At 31.5% G+C, this 25460-nt stretch overlaps 1 protein-coding gene across 1 annotated transcript in view; it reads left to right on the top strand.

Annotated features, from left to right (window-relative positions):
* Positions 1–2116: 2116 nt before the first annotated feature.
* LOC134716778 (uncharacterized) overlaps positions 2117–25460 on the top strand; it is a 34254-nt gene continuing 10910 nt past the window's right edge. Inside the window, exons 1-14 of the mRNA XM_063579787.1 lie at positions 2117–2149; positions 2669–2742; positions 3023–3141; positions 3505–3583; positions 4215–4299; positions 4464–4551; positions 5290–5458; positions 5793–5937; positions 6727–6903; positions 21890–21968; positions 22584–22650; positions 23288–23805; positions 24249–24401; positions 24812–24891. Coding sequence (XP_063435857.1) covers positions 2117–2149; positions 2669–2742; positions 3023–3141; positions 3505–3583; positions 4215–4299; positions 4464–4551; positions 5290–5458; positions 5793–5937; positions 6727–6903; positions 21890–21968; positions 22584–22650; positions 23288–23805; positions 24249–24401; positions 24812–24891 — 1866 coding nt within the window. The remainder of the gene's footprint in view (positions 2150–2668; positions 2743–3022; positions 3142–3504; positions 3584–4214; positions 4300–4463; positions 4552–5289; positions 5459–5792; positions 5938–6726; positions 6904–21889; positions 21969–22583; positions 22651–23287; positions 23806–24248; positions 24402–24811; positions 24892–25460) is intronic.

The following is a 25460-nucleotide window of genomic DNA, read 5'->3' as shown; positions in this document are numbered from 1 at the left end:
TAAATCTAAAGGCCATGTTCACTTGAAACTCAATGTTCTGTATGTACATGTATTATCTTATTTCCCTAAAGCATTGTTTGAAATGAGTTTATCAGACAACTCCCTCACATGTGATTTTCATGGTAGTGCTGTTGCCTGATAAGTCCACCCATGACCAGTAAACGTGTGTGGAGGACCAGTTTATCATACATGTATCTTAATAAACATATAAACTAGAACGTAAAGAAATGATGTTTTATTAATGTGCCAATTAGTGAAGAACAATAGACTGATAGATGAACCAGTAAAAAAAATTTAGTCAATGCTATTCATGTTCATTTATCTTTTTATAATCATATTTTTTTTTATTCTCTTTATTTTCTGATCTTATAAAAAAAAATTACATTTTGGTTAATTCCTTTTTTTCACCAATTTCTTTATCATGCGAAATATATTGAAACGCTTATACAATCCAGATCCAAATGGCAACCTGCCATCACATGTCTACTATCTGTCTACCTTTGAAACTTCACATTACATATACATTGTATGAGTGTCTTGCAACAAACAGGGACTGCCTACACTTCTGAAGTAACCCATGTCACCCTATTCTCCTCAGGGTCTGTATTTCTCATTTGTTTGCGATTTTCAGAGTTGATTTTCTATTATTTGTCATACAATGTATGCATGTCATAATGCATCTTATCTGTTCAAATTCCAGGGTTTGTCTAGATCTTGTGTCCTTGGATTGCCATTTATTTTTTTCTAATGCTTCAGATGTCATCTCTTTTTCTTTCAACTAAATGGAACCAAATTTGGCAGCTATGTTCTTGGGAAGGTTATGTATTGTAGATTTAAAAAATACCAATTTGATTAGTTAATGGTTTACTAACTGCATCAATTTTGTGAAATAGTGTTTGATACACAGATTTGGTAAAACCCCCAAAATTCTTGCCAATAAGTCCATCTGTATATATAAGTGCAGGTATTTTAGTTGTTCATCTTTTTTTATTGTCTTTTAGTTTATATTGATCATGATTCTTCATTCACCAGTGCATCATAATGACTTATTCCTGCATATGCCATGTAAATTAACCTATACATGTAATAGAAAGGACAATTTATTACAAGTTTATATCAGAAAAAAAAAATCAGTTTATACATCATGTTTTAATTCAAACGTCACACAGGTAGCATCTCACCATCAAAATAGAATAAAATTGAGTAACCTACCTAAATACCCTTTATTTAAAGGACAAAACCTTTAAAAAACATTCATGTACATTTTTATTTTTTTGTGTGCCTGCCATGTAAGCATCAAAGTAAGCAAAGTTGTGTCATTGATATCTAAAATATTAAATCATTCTTGCAGGTTTTTTAAATTTGTCAGACATCTACATTGTACATTTGCTTCCCAAATTTTCTGATAGTTTGAATTATGAATAGGCTGCATTCTTGTCTGTTTGAAGGCTTATTTTTCACCAAAGTACGGTAAGTTCCCTTTTAATTTGTGTACATATTGGTTTTTTTCAATGACGTTTACAAGTAGTAAAGAATTTCATTTTATGAAATTAAATGTACAATGTACATGATGTATGTATGAAAATCAATTCCTAGATCTTTTAAAGTTGTTTTAATCTTTAACATACATTGTATATTGTCAGGATGGAAAAAGATGTTAATTCTTGGGAGAGAAGCAGAAATATAAAAGCAGAAACCAAAATTGATGCAGATGATCCTGGGTACAAACCCACCTATATTTATAGTAGGGTAAGTGATTGGAAGTATGGAGATTCAAACGTGAGTGGAAACACAGAAAGACATACACAGGTGAGATTTCTTATTTCAGATCTTCCTTTGGCATATACATATATACATGTAGGTGATGGTTGAAATCTTCCTTGAGCATAATTTTAAAATCTTCCTTGAGCATGAATATATAGGTGAAGGTAGAAAACTTCCTTGAGCATAAATATATATAGGTGATGGTGGAAATCTTCCTTGAGCATGAATATGTAGGTGATGGTTTGAAATCTTCCTTGAGCATAAATATATATAGGTGATGGTGGAAATCTTCCTTGAGCATAAATATATATAGGTGATGGTGGAAATCTTCCTTGAGCATGAATATATAAAAATGATGGTGGAAATCTTCCTTGAGCATGAATATGTAGGTTATGGTAGAAATCTTCCTTGAGCATACATATGTAGGTGATAGTTTAAAATCTTCCTTGAGCATACATATGTAGGTTATAGTTTAAAATCTTTCTTGAGCATAAATATATATACATGTAGTAATGGTAGAATTATTCCTAGAGCATATATTTTCATGTACATGAAGGTGATGGTTTAACATTTCCTTAAGCATAAATATACATATAGGTGATGGTAGAAATCTTCCTCGAGCATATATATACATGCAGATTTTATGAAATTTCTAGACTAGTTTCTGTAGTTTTTCAGATTTTTTTTTTTCAATAAAAAAATAAATATGAATTGAAAAAATTATACAAAAACTATATTTTATGATCTGCTTTTCAAGCAAGAATTTATTTTCCACCTTCTTAATTTGATAAAGAATGGGCTTGTTTTGTTTAATATATAATTTATTTCTGTAAATTGTGTTTTCTTGTTGAACAAGAATAGATTTATCAATATAGTACTAAGCAGGAATATGTTATATTTTCAGGACCAGCTATATGATTTGAGTAACCATAAAGCTTCAATGAATAGACCAACCTATCTGTCTACAGAATATGATAAGTATGTTATCAGATATTTAGCATGTTTTCAAGGAGTTTAGAGTTTTTAACATGATAACTTTTTATACTAGTGATGAAGTTTTGGTAAACATAATACTTTTGTTATGAACATAATTTATCAATGGAAAGAAAGAATAAATAATGCATTGAAAAATATGAAAAGAAGTAGAAATATATGATATGTAATCAAGTTTCAACTTGGCCAAAATCAAGTATCACATAGACATTTTTAAAAGTTATATATAACACACAATGTACTACTTATTTATATATTATTTTAGTTCTGAAGGATTATGGGATCCACAGAAATGGATTGGATCTGTACATGATGGTTCAGGAGATGGAGTATCACCACTCACACTAGAAAATAATACAAAGACGATGTCATATGATAGAACTTGTGAGATTTTAAAATTATGTTGTGTATTTAAATTCATTAAATGGAGAGAAAAAACATGAAATTTTGCATGAAAATCATTCAATAGGTAATTCATACATCCAAAACTAGTAGTTGATTAAAAAAAATCAAAGGTTTTTCTAGTCCTTTTCATTTTCCATTGAGAATTCTGATATAATTTCAAAAAAGTTGGAGGCTACAGCTTACAATGTACAATGTTCTGTACATAAGAGAATCCGTTCTGTCATTATAGAAGTTTGTTATAAATAATCTTTCAATTATATTAATAAGTGGTATTATGTTGTACATTCAAGTTTTATAATACAGTTTTGTAATAACTTTTCTTCCATTTTATTCTATTTATAGCTATTCCAGAGTGTCATATAACATCCTCCATTGAATACAAACATGAATGTGACTCAGCAGATTACAATGAGAATAGCAGGTATTAGTTTTTCCCTATTGTAAAGGTTATAGCTATATAGTCACAAATATTTTTGTTTCATAAAAACATACATTGGACCCATGAAATACACTTCAAAATCTACTACATAAGAGGGTTGTTTGCTTTGTACAGTGAATGAGCACCATGTACATGATAAAATTGAGAATGAAAATGGGGAATGTGTCAAAGAGACAACAACCCTACCATAGAAAAAAACAACAGCAGAAGGTCACCAACAGGTCTTGATGTATGGTTTATTGGAAAAGCCCATATAAGTAAGTCCCAACAATTTGTGAATATTTCAGGAAGCAAATTTATGTTTTATTTATCCTGTAGTGTGAATTTGTTTGATTTGGTGTATCAGGTTTTATACCTGAATATTATGTATTTTATTAGTAGTTTAAACATTTAAAAACAAACAAGAATTCACATTCAATTATAAAAAAAAAAAAAAAAAAAATATCGACTTCTATAAAGGTTTACTTCTGAGAAAAGATCTCAATTACTGCATCATATAACTTGGTATAAGGATGCATCATAGTTGGTATTTGTCAATAGTACTTGATCAGGTGAATTGCATTTGAATAGAGAAAACATCACAGGCAAATAATAACACAATTTTACTTTACAGAAATGGGAGGAATGTTGTACAAGTAAATAATGATCAAGAACCAGACATACAACAAGAATCTTACTCAGATAATAATGGACAGTTGGTAAGAAGATCAATTTCTAATCTAAATCATTGAAAGGGTTGGGTGTTTTTTGCATGGTGATAGATAGCCAGTTGATGTAAACATTCATTACATGTTTAGAACTTAGCATTACATGGAATAAAAATATCAGGCAAATGAAAATGAAATGTCATTTTTTTTTACAGGCTGCAGTAGTAAGTGATCTACCAATCTACCTTGGAAAGGTGACTTATATAATTGATTTGGACTATTTTTATATGCACATTGGAACAGGTTAGTATATTATCTTGGTACATGTATGTAAAATATGTAATTGATAAATACACAAAACATAACATTTAAATTCAACTGTTTATTATTCCTTTTTTGTTTTGGATCTAACATACCGGTACTGTAAATTCAGAAATTATTGCAATGATTTTATTATTGCGAAAAATGCGACAGGGTTATAATCCTAATATTTCAAACTCGCATTTTGAGTGAAATTTTTTATATAAATTAAAAAGAATTTTCCCAATATCGCAAAAATTTAAATCACATTAAGGTGGTACCTAACACTACAGGGAGATAACTCTGTAAAATCAGCAGAACGTTTAAATGACGTTGTGTTACAAAGGGAATATTAAGCTTCTCAATGATCAAAATAAGTGTTTGTCAAACTGCTATATAACCAGTGTAATTTTTCTGATTAAACGGTTGGTTCAAATTTTTTGAAATTTTTATATTTTTGTCAAATGGTCAAGGTTAATACTTTGTAAAAATTTTAAGAAAATTAAACGAGCCAAATTAATTCTAGTGAAAGTGTTGGGTACCACCTTAAAATTCAAAATGACAAAATTGCAATAATAAATGCATGCAATAATTTCTGAATTTACAGTACAAAAAAAAAAATTTACAGTACTATGAATTCTCAAGAAGTATTTGTATTTTAGTCCCATCTAATAGCAAATGCAAAAATAATCCAAACAATGAAATTTTATATAATGCAGCAAACTTTTCTTTCTTTTTCAGTTGAACAACTTGAAGAATTTTGTGTATTAGAAGACAGTATAGCCAGTTACTGCGAATCAACTTCATGTATAGAAAATGTATCATACCTATGGTTAGAACAAATGGTGCTGGTCGATTGTCAGGAAAACAATGGCTGTTGGAGGAGGGGACAAGTTACTAGAATAGACAGGTTATTATATATAAGCTGGACCAACTCTTTCCATGTCTATTTGTAATAACTTTGTAACATCTAGTAGACAACCTGTCTTTAAGTAATTTATACAGTTGTCCTTACAATAATCAATCACTGAATGGATCCATGTCTTGTGGATAGACAAAAAAGAAACTACCAAAGATATGCCATTGATGCCAAATTATCATAATATCAAAAAATATTAATAGATATAATGAAACATAAACATATGAAATAAGACGAGCACTGAAAAGTAATAGTGTTTTTTTCTTCATTTTGATAGTGTAAACAGGCAACCATTAAAGAGTTAAATTTTTTTTCATTTTTATAGTGAAAATAGCAGTGCAGATGTGTTTTATATAGATTATGGAGAAACTGAGAATGTCAAGGACAACAGAATATGTATTGAATTATTAGAGGATTTTCTGAGCTTTCCATCACAGGCATTAAGATGTTGCCTGGCAGGAATAAGACCCGTAAGTATTATTAGAGGAATATATATAACTTTGACTGGGTTTCTGTATGCAATTGGACCAGTAAATTTCTGCAGGAGGCTTTATATCTTTTGCTTCCTGTTCTAACAAATTTTTGGCAAAATGCTTTTATCTTGATATTTTTTTTTTCTTTTAAAACTATTTGAAGGATATAAGTTGATGTGTTTTCAACTTTTAATCAAATTAATGATGTATGCCTTTTCCTAAATTTGTTCTTTCAACTTATGTCAAACAATTTTATACACCCGTTTACGGACACATTCATTATGGTATACCATTGTCCTTCTTTAGCTCGATCGTCAACATGATGGACATTAACACAAAAATACTTTAACCAATTTGCATAAAACTTGGTGAATTGTATATCTATTTATTGATGTGAGCTCATTTTTAATAAATTTTGATTTTATGTATAGAAGTAATGGGGTTTATTCATTGAAAAAAAGTGGAATTTTCCATTTTTTAGACAGTAACTCAAGAATGCTTTAACCAACTTGCAAGAAATTTTGGTGAATTGTTTACATCCATTGACATGAACTCTCTTATAATTTTCATAAATTTTAGATTTTACGTTTCCTAGTTACAGTGTTCTTATCCCAAAAAAAGGGGGCAAATTTAGAACTAATGGAATTTTATTCTTTGAAACTGTGACATGCATATTATTCACTCATGGCACAGCTGTTTATTTGTTCATATCCTCTTGTATATATCAATTGTATGTAATAAAAAAAGTATATAAATTGCTTGAAGATTTAAAATTTTGAAATGTAGATTGCTAAGAAATGGATACCAAGAGCTGTTAGAATTTTTGAACAATATACAAGCATCAAGATCTTTAACACTGTGATTCTGACAACAGAGCATGGTATATTTAAAGTGGCATTGTATAGCCGTGATGGGAAACAAAGATGTCTGTCAAATATTCTGGTAGATGAAGATCTAGGAATTGTAAGTAAAGGAAGTCAATGAACAAGAGCCTTGTAGGAACATTATTCAGTTCCGACCACATCTTTCATTTCATTGTTTAGAATTCATAGCTATGCAGGCAATTGAGAAATAGCGAAAATTTGCATAACTGGTTTATAAGGTGTCTTTTTTAAATGTCAGCCATGTAGTTGTGAAGAAAAAATAAAGAACTGAAGAAGGCTGTAGCTGAATCGTCTTAATAATTGGTTTATTCCTACACTACCAATAATTTACCTATACTTTTTTGGTACATTTCTACCCCGTGCATATCAGTACTGTTAGGAAAGACTGAAAACTTATAATGTTATACTTTCAATGAAATCAGTACTGATTTTGTCAGTACTGTTTCAGTACTGATTTTGACAGTACTGTTTTAGTACTGATTTTGACAGTACTGTTTCAGTACTGATTTTGACAGTACTGTTTTAGTACTGATTTTGACAGTACTGTTTCAGTACTGATTTTATCAGTACTGTTTCAGTGCTGATTTTGACAGTACTGTTTCAGTACTGATTTTGTCAGTTACTGTACTGTTTCAGTACTGATTTGTTCAGTACTGTTTCAGTACTGATGTTGACAGTACTATTTCGGTATTGTTATTTTCAGTACTGTTTCAGTAGATTTGGTGTTGTTAATCTTTTTAACTCGAATGTGTATTGTTTCAAAAAATATTTGGAACTGAAAACTTTTAAACTCGGTAAATATAGTATGCTATATAATAATTTGTGGCATATTTTGTATCTTTTGTAGATATCTCTGATTAAGTGTTTATTATTAGAGAAGTTTTTACAATGTGCATCTCAGTACAATTGGTATCCAAATATAGGTTTGATAATTCTGTGACAATATTATTATCTTTTTTTAGCTGGTTACGTTTTTCTCTTAGACTATATCACCGTGCTGCGCAGATTTTTTTTGGCGACGTGAACATGACCAAGGAAAATTATCAAGCTTACTCTCGTCTATCGAAATACTATTGAAGCGAAGAAGAAAACAACAGAATTGAAGCAATATAAGCAGTTTATCGGATTTTACCCATTAGGAGCACCTGAATTCACTCCCGGTTTTTAATGGAGTTCGTGTTGTCTTTTATGTATTTTTCAAAGTGTTGTTGTAAATGCCCTTTTGTTTTGTGATTCTTTGCTTACCTCTTGATTTTGGTTGTGACTGTCTTTCAGTGTTTATAAAAATAATACGCATTAGGAGCATCTGAATTCACTCCCGGTTTTTAATGTTCGTGTTGTTTTTATATATGTAATTTTCAATGTGTTGTTGTAAATGCCCTTTCGTTTTGTGATTCTTTGCTTACTTCTTGATTTTGATTGTGACTGTCTTTCAGTGTTAATAAAAAAAATACGCACTCGACATCAGGAAGATTCACACTGTGGTTCGAGGCTGATATTTTACAGTATCAATTGTATAATAGCGCATAATTTATAAATATATCAAACAAGATTAGAATCTTCAAATATGTTGTAATTAATGCAGTTATATGTTACTATGTTAGGCAATGCATTATAATCAACACAAAACAATCTCTCGATTACCTTATTTTTAATCATAACTGGAATTTCTTTTATTTATCATAACCATTTTTTAATATATAATAAAACATGCAATGTCATACCAACATGTGAAGTTTGTGGCAAAAATCTCTGTCATTTTTACGCCCCTTGGTTATTTTATGACCCTTTAAAGCTCATAAATAAAACAATCAAAGAAACAATTAATTTTGCATGTATCATGTTTCATTGCTCTCCCCCTATGCCATCTGGTCCGAGTACACAGTTATCGTCCTTTGATTTTCGTTGTTCACGAATATAGTCCTTAATGTGGACAGTGTGTTACTTGCCAATTTTTGTTATACCCCTTCCAAATTTAATTCTCCATGTTTTATGCCTCATATAGCAAGTTGGGAGGTGAAATGACACTGTAAAAAAATTTGGGTCATAAATATTTAGGTAAAGTAGTGATTAGGTCCAGCTGAAAAAGGTAAAAAATTAGCACTTCGGAAGCTGTCAAAAGATTTCAAGACCCCCTTAACACGAAATTGTCCATATTTTGAGTTAGAGCTGATGAAGTTTTCTATAATTTTGATATAATTTGTCCCAAAAGTAGTACAACACACTGTAAAAATGTTATTGAGAAAGCGCAGGTGGGATTTTTTTTATTTACATTTATTGTCTAAAAGAAATGCACTACGAAATAACTGTGTACTCGGACCTAAGAGGTGAAATCAGGAAATATAGAATCTGTACTTTGGCAACTTCCCTGAATGATTTGATGGTGTCAATTTGTCAAATAGCATAAAACTAAAGGATTTAAACTTTTATTTGATAGAATTTCTGCAAAAATGACCAATTTTGGCATTATATGGTCAAAATAAGCATTTCATAGCTTTTTCAATTTTGATGCATAAGTGGCATTTTGACTTTCTATCTGACATGTTTTCATGTGTCAATTTTGGTGTTTCTATGATTTAATCCAGTTGTATTACTCATTTGTGAACTCTGAATTTACAGAAAAGAAGATTATCTCAGACAATATGAGCAAAGTGTGTTGTATAAATGACCCTCATCTAACGCCCTGTTTGGATCAAGTTAAATGTGAGGAGCAGGGTACATAAAAGTTGAAGTCCATAATAAAGACCTCACTAAATTTGTATAAAAAGCACTTAACAATGTCTTTTGTACCTGTTTCATTTCACATAATATCTTTCTTTACCTCTGTAGGATACCATGTGGTTCAAATATAAGCCTGTTGAGACTAAAATTGCATGCAAGTATTTCACTTAAAAGTGAAAAATCTTTGTATCAGACCATACTGTCTGCTCAAAATGTTGAATGTAAGAGGCTTTTTGTGCTCAGATTCATTGTATCATGTCACTTGAGTATAGAAATGATAGAAAAGACACAATTTTTTATTCCCTATAGCTTCAATATGCATTTTTAAATGTAAATATGTGCTACGGCCTAAATTGACCCTAAATTATTTTTAGTCATACTTGGCCTAAGACCCTTTTAAACTAATATGATATGTTATTTGTAAGTTTTCTTTCCATTTAAAGTACATTAAGTACATATGTAAGGATCATTTATAATCAAAAAGCTTCACAAATTTAAAATTGCTGGAAAATATTACATCTTCATGTAAGGCTCCCCTTCATTGGAAAACCTCCATTTTTAGGCACAGGCTCATATAAATTTGACTTTTGAAAAATTATGCTAAGTCTGATATATAAAATGAGTACTCTATTGCTTTAAATACATGATGTATTATATATTAAGGCATTGTAAAAGTATTTTTTTGCAATATTTTAATTTTAAAAGCCCCAAATGTTGATAGTTGAAATTTCTCAATTTTAACGTCCAAATTTAACACGTAAAGTTGAATATATAATTAATCATAGTGTCTATAATATATATCCTATTGCTATGAAACTTTGTAAGCAGTCTTATAATATATTAGGCTTGTGTCATACCAAGTTTCATAAAGATTGGTCAACTTTTTCTATCCTATTAGGTCCGAGTACACAGTTATCGTCCTTTGATTTTCGTTGTTCACGAATATAGTCCTTAATGTGGACAGTGTGTTACTTGCCAATTTTTGTTATACCCCTTCCAAATTTAATTCTCCATGTTTTATGCCTCATATAGCAAGTTGGGAGGTGAAATGACACTGTAAAAAAATTTGGGTCATAAATATTTAGGTAAAGTAGTGATTAGGTCCAGCTGAAAAAGGTAAAAAATTAGCACTTCGGAAGCTGTCAAAAGATTTCAAGACCCCCTTAACACGAAATTGTCCATATTTTGAGTTAGAGCTGATGAAGTTTTCTATAATTTTGATATAATTTGTCCCAAAAGTAGTACAACACACTGTAAAAATGTTATTGAGAAAGCGCAGGTGGGATTTTTTTTATTTACATTTATTGTCTAAAAGAAATGCACTACGAAATAACTGTGTACTCGGACCATCTTTTCTTTGGAATGCTTTGTTGAATGTCAGTTTCCTGGCTCTTTTCCTCAATTCAGTCCCGGATATGATGTGTCTTTTTACATGTACAGTGGTAATTCAAGAGGACACTTTAGTTCTAATATGAGCTCATTATAAACATCCACCTTTAATGTTTTGGTACTTGTACGAAACTCAGGATTCAATGGTTCATGATCAAATGTTGGGTATTTTTTTTTTGATGAGTGCCATATTGTCAAGATACATCATTTTGATTATAGGTCTTCAATTTTCACATCGAACATTCCCATGTCTGCTCCTGTCTCCATTGCTGTTAATCATTCTGAGGAAAGAAAATGTAATGAATTTATAAATAATAAAATTGAGAATGGATATGGGGAATGTGTCAAAGAGACAACAACCCGACCAAATAAAAAAACAACAGAAGGTCACCAACAGGTCTAGGCTACAATAAATTATCTTATGTTAAAACTTTCCTCAATTCTGTGTTATGTAAAAATAAAAAGAATTCACAATTATGGATGGGAATGGTATGACATCAAAATTTACTTATTACTTTATATACTGCCATAAGTCCAGTAATCACTAATGGACTGGACTTCTGATACTACATGTATATATAATATTATAATCAATCAAAGTTGAAATTTGTTTCTAAATAAAAAAAAAAGAGGGAAATATGATAATTTAATTCATCATCATCAAAGTATTGGTGTTTGCCAGTGGCAAGTATTTCATACACGTGTAGCTTTAACCATCGGTCTATTTATGTGCTCTTTATAATAAGATCCGTGAAACAACGACAAAAGACATTAAAATATATACTAACTACTTTATACAAAAGAACATTAATGTTTAATAGATTGAAGTGGACATTTAATTTGATTGAAAATTTATCGTACATAGTCATATATGTAGCACCTTGCCAGAGATGTTATACATCTATCTATGGTAGCACACAGAAACGTGTCCGATTCCTCAAAAACGCGTCAATGATTTGATAAACATGTCAAATTGCACTGGCGAAACCACTTCTGCGGGACGCCGGTCGAGAAGCCCTCATAGACATACATTTTGTAAAAAGACATTTATAGGCATCACCGGATAATATTAAAACAATAGAATTTACTTACTATTTATAAACGATGATTTAAACTTTACAAAACTTATTAAATGCAATGTTAATGGGTTTTTTTTCTAAATACGCATGACATATTTGCCACTGGACATTAAGTAATCAATAGTAAATTATGTGTTGTAAACTTAGCCTGCAGTTATGCTTGTTATGAATTACCTTTGCTGAACAAACTAATGTTTATCACTGACATACAGTAAACGTGGTCAAGCACCGGGAATGAAATACAATATAAATGTACATGATGTTTTAGTTTTCTAAATTGTGAAGTACCTCTGTCTGAACTTTATAATAATAATAATCATATTGATAAAGAAAATCATAAATTAAAGCGCATCAAATAAAAATAACTTTTTATTGTGCAATTTTTTTTTTAACCAGACCTATAGTCTGTGTCTGCAAGCAGAAGAAAGCGTGCACAGTGTAGCATACCTTGGACGTTTGTCTGTACGGATTACTAAACCTTTCCTCCAGATTTTTTTTGGGCACCTGCTTCGACTTTTTTTTCTAATCATTTATAATCCAACCGAACAATACGGGTTCTATCGTATCCCACACCATTAATATTGAATTGCGTTTTTACTTTACAGAGTATCATTGGGGGTATATGAGTTTTGAAATATTCTGGCGTTTTTAACCGGACACATTCTAAATTATCGGACACGTTTTTGAGATTGTAACAATACAAAAGAGGTTATTGTCTTAAGTCAGGAATTTGATATTCTGTAGTTGGTTTTCAAGTTTGAATGGTTTTACACTAGTCACTTTTGGGGCCCTTTACACCTTGCTGTTCGATGAGACCTCATGCCATTGCCGGCACATGTTGAAGACCGTACTTTGACCTATAATGGTTCTACAAATTACGACTTATATGAACAGGAGACTTTTCTCATTGGCAGTTATACCACATCTTCTTATATATTAATACAACACTGAGCCACCCAACCCATCCACCCCAATTACTTGTTTGTGAGGGCTGCCTAGAGTCAGAGGTGGATTTAGGGGGGCTGGAGACCCCCCCCTTTTTGGAAAAAAATTGGTTGCTTATATAGGGGAATCATTGAAGCGTGACTGGAGCCGGCCCCCTCTTAGGTCAGTCACTGGCACCCACTTATGTAAATTTCTGGATCCGCCACTGAGAGTGGTTACACCGGGCCAAAAATGCATCGGACTGAAACAACATACTGGTTGTGTGTACACTGACAATCAAATTAAAATTAAAATAATGTATAAAATATTGTAAAACATAATTTTTCATTTGAGTGCATTTACGTAACAATAACACAATGTAACCGTAGACATAAATATCATTGTTACACTCGTAAGTATTCTATGTAGTTCCTTAGTCAACCCTAGGTCTGCATTCCGGCGATATAGCCTAAACTTCAATGTAACAATAACTTTTTTACGACTGTTACATTTCCATAGCCAGTACCAAAATAAAATAGAAATTCAAATATTTCACAGACATCTTTATTTACATATGAAAATAGGAAGACTGTTGAATGATTTTCAGTGGCGGATTCAGAGGGGGGCATTTTTTGTAAAATGATTAATCAGACTAGACTTCGTAAACTTTGCCATTTCCCGAGTATTTAATTTTTATACGAAAATTCTTTACTTATAAAGACATTTTTCGCTGGCCGGTATTTACTGATTGTCAAAGTCATGTGATTTGCTATGGTGGAGTTGACCAGTGCGTTGAAAAAACGGCACTCGATCATTTTGAAATTCAAATTACAGTAATACACATTGCTTAGGCTGAGGTTGTCATGACAATCAGGAAACCTTCAAAGCGACACAGGATTGAACAAGAACGTAATGACTTCTATTTCATTATTCCACTAAACAGAAAGTAATGGTAAATACTCTATAGACTATTACACTCTCATGAAAAAAAAGTTCCACAATATTATTTACCTACGAAAACATGTTTAACAAATTGAATAATGATCCCCAGTCAGTATAAGCTCTAGAAAGATTTCAAGTCTCCGGTACGAACCATTTGATTTGAGGAGGCAGTCTGAGATATTTGAGAGAAAAAAGAATGACTCTGATTTTTTGCCTTAAACAAAAATGTTGGCCGTATCTAGTTGAAAACAATAGTCTTGTCCACTTTTTTGCTATTAAAAGCTAAAATTTCCAACAAAAATATTTAGCATGAAATGAACATGATGAATAAAAACGGGCGTATTTTTTTGTGGCCGGGGTTTGCATGTCTGACTGACATGTCTGTTTTGCCGGACTTATATATATTGAATACTTTTTTCAAGACCAGACTGCATGCAACCTGCCTACTAGGTGTGACTTTTATGTCTCCATTTGTTGACCGTCATTCATAACTTCGTTGTCATTTCAGACACGTTCGTAGTCTTTGTTGGATTTGGAACCCCTCACTTCGGTTCCCTAAGTTATGTTGGGTGAAACATATCAATCAAACATTTTGATAAAAACTGCTTGTTTGTCTTTTTTAACTCGTGTCGGTTGTATTGTAAATTTCATCTAATTTCCATGTCTAATTTTTACTGACAAGTCCTACATCAAATATATATAAAAATATACATATATGCAGCAACAACTGAACAGCAAAAAACACAGCAGTCAATGTGGCGAGATGAAATAATTTTGTAGGCACCTAGGACTTATATATTAAAATGTTCCCCAAATTAAATGAAGCATTGGGCCCTATAAAAAAAAATCTGTCAAAATAGGAAACACATTTTTAAAAGGGGGTTCCAAATCTGGAGATAGGGTTTCCAAATAGATTTCCCTTTTCAAATTTATGCATTTATCGTTAAAAAGGGGTCCAACCTCCGAACCCCTCCACCTTCTTACGCCGAGGGGTGTACCGCACCCCCCTTTATACAATCATATGTTTAGAAAGTCAGGCTGATCATTTCACAAATATCAATTTGACAAATATTAATACTATAATCTATTTAATAAGGTTTGGCAAAGAAGTAATAATATGTATATCCAAAACAACCCGCGATTTTATACCTATTTTGACATTTACAGAAAGTTCTGTAACCAGAAGCGGATCCACCCATTGTTTTAAAAGAGGGTTCCAAACACAGGCACTTGTTTCTATCCATACGAAGGTCGACTATCCATAGTCGACCTTCGTATGGATAGAAACTAGTCCTATAACATATGACTTCGCATTCTTATTCAATTTTTAACGTTTTTATACTGATATTTCCAAAAAAAAAAATTGGCACATTGATAGTAAAAAGAAAATATCAGAACAGCAAATAAAAATAGTAAATAATGCCCCCGAGGTCATATGTTATAGGACTAGGATAGAAACAAGTGCCTGTGGTTCCAAACACTCTGGATAAAAGGAAAAAGGGGGGTTCCAACTCAGTCCCCTAAAGATTTCATAATTATAGCGAAAAAATGGGGGAAATAAAATATTTTAAGTAGTATTATATAGAATAATGCATTGGACGTCCAAAATAATTTGGTGTTCCCAACCCCGGAACCCCAGGGGTCCGCCACTGTGTAACGCGTATTCTGCTTTTTTAACTAACGTAATATGTTTTGAATCAGCTATATGCTACACTTTTCTCAGTTTTAAAAGATTCAATGTACTACTATACCTTAATCTACCTTCAATCCCATTGTGGTATTCAATCCAGAAGAAGTTTGAACTGTTGATCTGTTGAAATGTCAGTGCGAGTGCAAAAATAAAGTTTGTAAACAATGAATGACGTCATGTGTAAATACAATCACATAAACGTTTTACAATAGGCAATTGTATGTTCCATATTGACGCGCTTTTGTGATGACGATAATAACATCAACGGCAAAATTTGAGACAGTAGATCAGCCGGGAAGGATAGGATACAGAAATACAGCAGAGAAAATATCGGTTTACCAGCCACTTGCAGAAATTCTTAAAGTTACAGAAAGAGACGATTGTTACGACAAGTCAGAGATGGCGGATCCTTTTCGAATCATCTACGGAAAGCTATTGTTCATGTATGTTTTACAAGTCAAATGTAGGCTATGTCTTCTTCCATCACAATTAAGTTTTATTCCGTGAGCATCCTGTCAGATCATATATTTTGCCGGAATCAACATTCTGTATACTGTGTCAACAGAATACAGAATGTTGATTCTGTATTCTGTTGACACAACAATCTATATTCTTTTGACATTTATACAAAAACAATGTCTTTCCCTTCAAGAATTTAGTTCAAATTTATGTGGTTCATAATTTTAGGGAACAGAACATTCGATTTACATATATATATATATAAAAAAAGATGCCGTATTATTGCCAACGAAACAACAACAACTGCAACAACATATATTTTATTTGCCAAGCATGGCACCCAAAATGAGCGGAATAATCACAACTCTCCACAGCAGATCAGATGACCAGAAATTAACAAATATAGGTCACCATACGGCCATCAATAATGAGCAAAGCCATATCGCATAGTCAGCTAAAAAAGGCAACAAAATGACAAAAGTCAACGAATTCAAACAAGAAAACTAACGTTCTTATTCATGTACAAAAATGAACGAACAATGGATATGTAACACACCATCAAACAACAACCACTGAATTACAGGCTCCTCACTTCGGACAGGAACATATATACAGAATGTGGTGAGGTTAAACATGCTAGGGTCTTCCCCCTAAACCTGGAACAGAGTTGTAACAGTACTACATAACAACAAACTATAAAATTCAGTTGAAAAAGGCTTATTTAACTTTAAATAACAGATGAATGCAAATAGAAATACATCTCAGTAACAAAAACATAATGGACGTTACAGTTACTCAACAAAAAAGGTCACAAAATACAGATCTGAGAGTACTTGCAGTTACTGACAGCTAGTTCAAAGCCACTAACAACTAATAAAAAAAATCATGCATCTAACTTCAAAGACTTAGTTCATAGTTTTTTTTTTTACTTCTGTTGATTATATTTAATCTTAGTTTTTTTCTTCTGTTAAAAAGAGATTAAATAACGGACGCAATGTTCAACAAATTTGTTTAAAGATGGCAAATTTGTGTTACATTCGTTTAATTTATAATAATACACACAAACTAAAGAGACAGAAAGACAAAGTTTGTCTCCAACGACAAGCAAGAATAAACTAAGAAACAGAAAACAGACAATTTTTCAATGTCATATTTGGCTGGCTTTCATATTATTCCCATTGTTGTTATAACGTAGACAGAAGCATGAAGAATCGATAATAGTGTGGTGCTTGCATATGAAGAAAAGAGAATAACAGGCAAAATTAATAATAAAAAGTGAAAAATGATATAGAATATTACAGAATACAGAAATGAAGAAACCACTTCCAGACCTGACCCTTTTATAAGTTGCACATTTTTTTTATTTTATTTTTTTGCCTTTTAAATCTTTCTGTTCGGACACCATATTGGTCCGACACCCCAATAGCCTGACGCCCTATTAGTCCGACGACCCATTGGACCGACACACGAATACTAGTAATCCGACACATAATTATTGAGCAATACTTTGTATGAATAATATTTATATTTTAAGAGGATAATCCCCATAGTTTAAAATGATCCTACTGAGATTCCTCAAAATAATAACATATTAGAGTACATGTATTAAAAATTTGCTTCATGTCCAGTGGCAAAAATTACATGCATGTTCAAAACAATTGTTAAATAAGTGCAATAGGTAAGTCCTGTAAAAGATGTCATCTTGGGTGAAAGAAGGTCAATGAAACTTGGACTGCCACTGGACAACGAAAGCATATTGAAGGTGGACAGGAATTTGCCCTGCTGCATATTCAGACAAAAGGCCACCGACGGCCTCTCAAAGAGTTGTTGCAATAGTTTTTAACCTGTAGAGATCATGGCACTCTCTTTCTATACATGCTATGTGAGGCATCCGATTAAAGGTGACCAATCTTACATTTGTTGAAAATTAAACATCCCGCACAATTTTACTACCAATGGTTTTACTGTTTTTACTGTATCACATAAACATTATCCTTTGTGATGACTGACTTGCACTTCTGGTGACATTTTCTTAGTGAGAATGTGTTCACATATGGAACATATCTTGTCCTTATGTCCCACGTAAGTGTCATCAATAACTCCTGAACCACTTTACAGAATTTTGTAAATCATCGATACAAACTTTATCTCATGATGTATTTTTTCAAAGGACAATTTACAAATTGTTACGTACATAATTAATACCATAACATGCATGTTGGGAAAAACAACTTTTTTATAAATGCATGCAAAGTATTTGATGCAGTATGATCTATTGTTATAGGTATCTAAAAATGGATCCCACCAGAACACAAAGACTAAGTCTATGAGGAAAATAAAGTTTTAGATCAACGACTAAAAAATGTCATGAACAGATAAAACATGAGATAGAGATAGAACTGGTATGAAAGGTGACATTAGAACATTGAAATAATTTGAAAGGTAGGTATATATATAGTTTTACATTCAATTATGATTTTTTTTAAAGTAAGTATTTGCAGTTATTCCTATAATTTTATTTCAATATCATGAAATGTTGTAGTGTGTTCATATGACAACAAACCAACAGCGAGCAAGTTCAAAAAAATAAAGAGTAGAAATACAATTCTTCAACAATTGAAATATATCATTAAAGTTAACAAAGAAGTCTACGGGAAGTACATAATCCGTACACACAACTTCTTATATAACTGTTTCACAGATTGCATTGATATTGTGCTCGAAAAATCAGATTATATTAATACATATGTGTTTTGTTGCCGATCCAAAGATGATAGAGTATTACAGCAGGACATAGTTGAACTAAAGGAAATATAAACAAAGATCTCCTTCTCTGTAACCGAATAACAGATTTAAAAGATAGTAATTTATTATAATGAGAATTTCCACTGGTACTAATAATGAAAAAAATCACAAAAAGAAGACTTTTATTTAATTTTTAAACTATTGAATATGTATAAAATGATGAAAAATTGTAGGATTGTCACTAAGACAACTATCCACCAAATTTGAGACGATGTGAATGTGAACAATAATATACAACTGTGCAGACTTCAACAATGAGAAAACCCATACCGTATTGTCGGCTACAAAAGACCATGACATAAACAATATATGAAACAATTTAATTCAGAAAAATTAACGACCTAATTTATAACAAAACAAATTAAAAATGTTAAAAGTGCAGCCCGTATTGAAAACATGGATATTTGCCATGAACCCAGACTTGGGACGCTAAAATTCTTCTCCAAATCGTATAAGATCAGGTTCTAAAGTCATACAAAATTTTCTCAGTGCCCGGAGAAAAAAAATCGTGGTCGAAATTTGAAATCCAGCATTTTGATTGGTTGATTTGTTGATTTTGGAGTTTGCATAAATAACTGACTCGAAAGTTTAATGACTTCAAGGCCAGTTTTCAAGTAGGTAAATCAAACATTGTTTCATTTTTTTTCTTTCATTTTTCTCCCTGTATAATATAAACCTTGTATAATTAACGTTATACCACCTTTAGCAATGCATGTACACTGATTCACATTATGTCATGGTTGACCTATGTTTAATCTTATTATTGGACTTTAACAAAATGATAAATGTTATAATCCACTTTTTCCTTTCCAGAAACAAGTTGGCAAAGATATTTATCACATGCATAGGAAGAGCATTCGAAAATAACATTGAAGCAGAATTATGAAACAGTTATTAAAAAAACCCATTAAATTGAGAGAGAGAAAAACACATTTTTTTACTTTTTAATGCGGTTCATTCTTAAGATTACTGTTTATTGTATTTCGATGGAAGTTATTGCAGTTGATAAGAAGATAGAACAAACATTTGAGTTCTTTAGCTTGTTTTATTCAGTCAATAAAAATTAATTTTGAAAAGCAAACCATATATGTTCAAAAATCCAAAAGGTTAATTATGTACCAAATGACCTCCGTCAGACATTAATCAGTCTGTTGGAAATCTTTCTTTAAATTTTTATGCTTATTTTACAAAATGTACCTTTGTTTGTATGTCTGTAAGATTCAAATCAATCAGAGATTTCTGAGGAACTACAAACCAAGAGTTTCTGAAAGTCATCAGTCCTCATGTGAACATGCTATACTGAGTAATGCAGTTCTTACCCTTTCAACTCCCCGTTAACGGGATGCCTAAATATTGTAGCTCTAAATTTCATATATTCTTTTCTTAAAATACGCTCTGCAGTTTTATAGGAAAGAGAACAAGAGTTATGCATACATGTATTTAAGTTACTATTCACAATACACTCATTACAAGTGAATGAAATTGCAGCATGATTAATGTATACAAAAAAAAAGAAATCTGTCAATAAATGTATTTAACCATTAAAAATCTTACATTGAGCATATGATTGGAAATTTATTTATGAGAAGTTAGACTAAAAAAAGTGGTCGCATTCTGAATATTCGCTCAGCTCACAGTAAAAGGAGAAAAACATACACTGTTCAGTCTGAAGGTACCTGTTCATGTAGGGGGACATGTCTTATAGCAGATTCTCTCCTTGTGGTGAACTAGCATGTTAAAAAGGAGCTCAGTGCATTATTGGTCTAGTTCTGTACAAAATATGTTAATTACATTGTATTTATTTCTGAGTATCATGTCCTCTTCCTGCACTTAACTTGCCACTGGATCACATAACATCAATCCATCCACCCATCTTCTCAAAAGTAATATATCGAGTTCCAATGTTCAATATGTTCTGATTTGACTCAAGCAAGATATAAATACATGTAATATGGTATTGTCAAATAGAAGTATTAATAAGTATTAAAAACATAAACCTTGTAGACCACACAAGATGCAATTCTGACAATAAATATGACATAAAGCCAGAATATTTAAAAAAAAAAAAAAAAAGCTAAAGTAACTGTCGAAGAGCTGGATCTAAAGCTGAACCACTTCAGGACAACAAAAATCAGAGAAATAAAAAAAGACATAACGAAAACATTAACATGTCACGATAATAAAAATGAATGGAAATGGGGTAAGTGTCAAAGAGAAAATTAACCCACCCTAAATATACAAAACAACTAGGCATCACTATACAGATACAGTCTGATTTAAAAAGTGTTATAATGAAACAGTACTGAAGAAATTAGTAACGAAACACTACTTACGAAATCAGTACTGAATCATTACTGACGAAATCAGTACTATCAAAATCAGTACTGAAACAGTACTGTCAACATCAGTACTGAAACAGTACTGACAAAATCAGTACTGAAACAGTACTGTCAAAATCAGTACTGAAACAGTACTGACAAAATCAGTACTGAAACAGTACTGTCAAAATCAGTACTAAAACAGTACTGTCAAAATCAGTACTGAAACAGTACTGACAAAATCAGTACTGATTTCATTGAAAGTATAACATTATAAGTTTTCAGTCTTTCCTAACAGTACTGATATGCACGAGGGTAGAAATGTACCAAAAAAGTATAGATAAATTATTGGTAGTGTACAATAATATAACTGTTTTACATTGCAATGGGTATGATTATATGTTAATTTGACCAAACTAAGTGTCTCTACTACAATAAGTCTTTTTAGTATAATGTCCTCTGATGATGTAATGCATCAGTCTGATATAAATATTCTCTCAAATCTTCATTAATAATCCATTATGAGGGTCAAATTAATTTTCACTGTTAAATACCATGCACTCTTGTAAATAGTGCCATTTTAGAGGTCTAGATGTAAAGTATGTTTATTAAAAACAATTGAGCTGCCTTTGGGCAATAAAATTATATTCAAGTAAACCTGTTTTAATCACTGAAAGGTCTAATAAATGTATATGCACTGAGTGTTGTTATATAAATTGTTCAATTAATTATTAACAGCCTGTAGAAGATGAAGTGACAGAATATTTTGAAGATGCAGGAGAATTTTATGCAGCCAGATTTAGCCAATCAGCAACTGGTATGTATGTTAACCTTTGTATTTAATCCATATTTTTTCACATTTTTCTTTTGTAACAATGTTAACGTTAAGAAAACATCATTTGTTTCTTCACTCTAGGAGTTTCTGTTAAATGGACATAACAGGTCACATATCCTTTTTGTCTTGCCTGCAATGAAAGACATTTTAGAATCCTATGTCAACATTTATGTTCTGTCTCTGGTTAGCATTTTATTTATAGACTTTGATTACTATGTCAAACCTTCATGGAATTTTAAGAAATTGAACAGATATTCTAAATCAGCAAGGACATCATCCTATAAATTTTTTTAAAAATATTGTTTTTTCTTTATTTTGTTCTTATTTTACTGACAAATTTACGTTATTCTTCATTTTTTTCATTTTTTTTTGCATCTCACATTTTATATTTATAGAATTCTGGGGTTATTGTTTTTAAGACATTAATAAATAAGTAAAAACTTTTGTAGAATTTAACAAAATGTGGACAGAAGAAGCTTCTTTGTGATAAAGAAATAAATATTTATTATTGACATAATGCTTACAAAAGAATAGTGTGTACTATGAATAGTTTTAAGTCAAGTAAGATTATACAAAACTGTGTTGTATCTTTTACAGATAACTATGTAGACTATAATTCTCAATTCAATATGGTCAATGGAGAAGTTTATGGTGAAGGAGATACGTAAGTTACTTTTAAATGACATTTTACATATATGGGTCAATTTGTAATGTTGCTGTAATGACATTATTCAATCAAGATGTATATACTCTGATCACATGCCTTCCAAATTTAACAGTGTTAGGCCACATTTTACATATAGGTCGTATGTAAATGATGCTGTAATGGCATTTACAAATTGGAAAATGATAAAGTTTCTGTGATGGCATGATATACATGATATATTATTGATAATAAAATATCATGTTTTAACATTTCTTAAGATGCTTTCTAAATACTGTGGATTCATTATTATTCATTGGTTTGCTTAATTTTGTGGTTTTCATGGGTACAGAGGAACCATGAATTTTAAATGTTCAATGAACTGCAAGGTTTTGAAAAAAAACATGAAATAAAATATCCATGAAAATGCAAGTTTCCTTAATACACCAAAATGTTACCCATGAAAATAAATGAATCCGCAGTATTCTCTACATCTTTACGTTTTTAACTTGAAATTCCAACTAATCTTTTATCATATATGTTGAAACAAGCCCTCTTATCAAAAAGATACATTGCAACTTACATTTCTTATAAAAATTGTATTAATTTTCGATTCCTAGAAACGATTTCATTTAAGATATTTGTTCTAATATTTCAGTTCAGAAGCTTATCAAGAATTTAGAGACCAACCAGAATCCATCCCATATGTAGACACAGAATTATCATTTTCTGACCTTTTACCAGCAGGTGTTGACAGGGGAGATTACTCATCATCATCTCTACTGGAGAAAATTAGTCAGAGGAACGACACTTGTTCTCCATTTGCATCCTTGCTAGCTAATATTAGTGACAGGAATTCAAGTTCTCCCACAAGTTCAAGGAAGGATAACTCTTCTTCAAGTTCTAGAATAGATACCTCTTCTCCATCAAATTCACTAAAGCTGAATGTTGAGACAGCAACCGAGTCTGTCTTGACCAATAGTACTGGTCAGTCTTTATCTCCACAGATGATTCCTCAATTTAATCTTGACAGCCTGCAGAAAACACATCACACTACAACAGATAAATTGTTAGAGAAGAAACATAAAGAGATACAGAAGGAATCCAAGATAGAGCAGGAAAGAGTGAAAAAAGAGACAGTAGAACAGTCTAAATTGGCCGTTTTAGCTGGTTATGGTATGTTTTATGGCATAGATTATAGTTCAAATCAAAAACAATCTCAGGTCAACTGTTTAAGTGTTGATTTTTGTTTACCATATATGTAGGGTGATTTTTTTAAGCCAATTTTGATATATCAGATAAAATTATATCCTGCTGGTGATGATTAATCTAAGTTTCTGAAAAACAATCATACCAGAATTCAAAGGGTGCGATTTGTATGGATAATTGCTAATTTTATTACCCAAAACTCATTGAATTAAAATGGTAATGATTTAATGATTTTGTTTAAATGCTGAATTTCATCATTTGAAGAAAAAAACTTTTGTAATTTGGTATTAAGTTGATTTAGTACAAAAATGAAAACAACATGTTGTAACTTCATGCTTCCAAACACTTTTCTTAAGTCAATCATTTATATATATTGTTCTTTATAAATTAAATAATTGCCTTTGTTCAAGGTGGTCTGGAAGATGATACCAGTAAGCATAGTAAGCCCACTAAGACACCACAAACACCAAGAGACAAATGGACCTCTTCAGAATTAGCACCAAAGTCCCCTGAAGACTGGGATAGAGAATTACGTCTTCACCAAGCCAATAAAGTTGATTTAGGTAAAGTATCATGGCTTCGAGAAGAAAAAAATGACTTCTATATTTTATAAAAACAATGATTTGTGTTTAAAACATATTTATAGAAAAAGAAAAGCAATGAATAGGGGGAAAGTTTAGTCCAAGTTGTTATGAATCCAACTGATATATAAAATGTTTTCAGGGTGTTAAGTTCATTTTCATGCTACGCGACAAATCAACACACATATTCATTTCTCCACATTTTTTAAAGAAAAGTATGAATGATGAAGGATATATATACTTGTTAGAGTAACTGATTATCAATTAACATGTTTGATATGATCATTTCAGTGTTCAGCTCTTAGTGCCATTACTTTTTAACCAGTTTCAGAAAGCTTCTGTAGAAATATATAATCAAAATTTAATACTAATTCTTCTTACTATAATTGTAGCTTTGAAAGAATTGCCACCGCCTCCAATTGAAAAAAGGGACACCCCTCATGGAAGAGAATTATTGAAAATTCTAAATCAGGTATTGGTATTCATTAGTTTACAACTTTATACACTGATTGTTGTCGAGCCTGCAACTTTTGTTGCAGAAAAGCTCGACATAGGGATAGTGATCCGGCGGCGGTGGCGGTGTTAGCTCACTTCTTAAAAGGTTTATATTTTAGAAGGTGAAAGACCTGGATCCTTCATACTTTGTATATAGATGCCTCATGTTATGAAGTTTCCATCAGTCACATGTCCAATGTCCTTGACCTCATTTTCATGGTTCAGTGACCACTTGAAAAAAAAGTTCAGAATTTTTGTAATGTTGAATTCTCTCTTATTATAAGTAATAGGATAACTATATTTGGTATGTGTGTACCTTGCGAGGTCCTCATGTCCGTCAGACAGTTTTCACTTGACCTCGACCTCATTTCATGGTTCAGAGAACAAGGTTAAGTTTTGGTGGTCAAGTCCATATCTCAGATACTATAAGCAATAGGCCTAGTATATTTGGTGTATGGAAGGACTATAAGGTGTACATGTCCAAATGGCAGGTGTCACCTGACCTTGACCTCATTTTCATGGTTCAATGGTTATAGTTAAGTTTTT

Source organism: Mytilus trossulus, chromosome 4 (genome assembly GCF_036588685.1).
Source record: "Mytilus trossulus isolate FHL-02 chromosome 4, PNRI_Mtr1.1.1.hap1, whole genome shotgun sequence".
Classification (NCBI taxonomy): domain Eukaryota; kingdom Metazoa; phylum Mollusca; class Bivalvia; order Mytilida; family Mytilidae; genus Mytilus; species Mytilus trossulus.
Note: the sequence above shows the minus strand (reverse complement) of the source record. Positions and strands in the feature narration are given on the sequence as shown.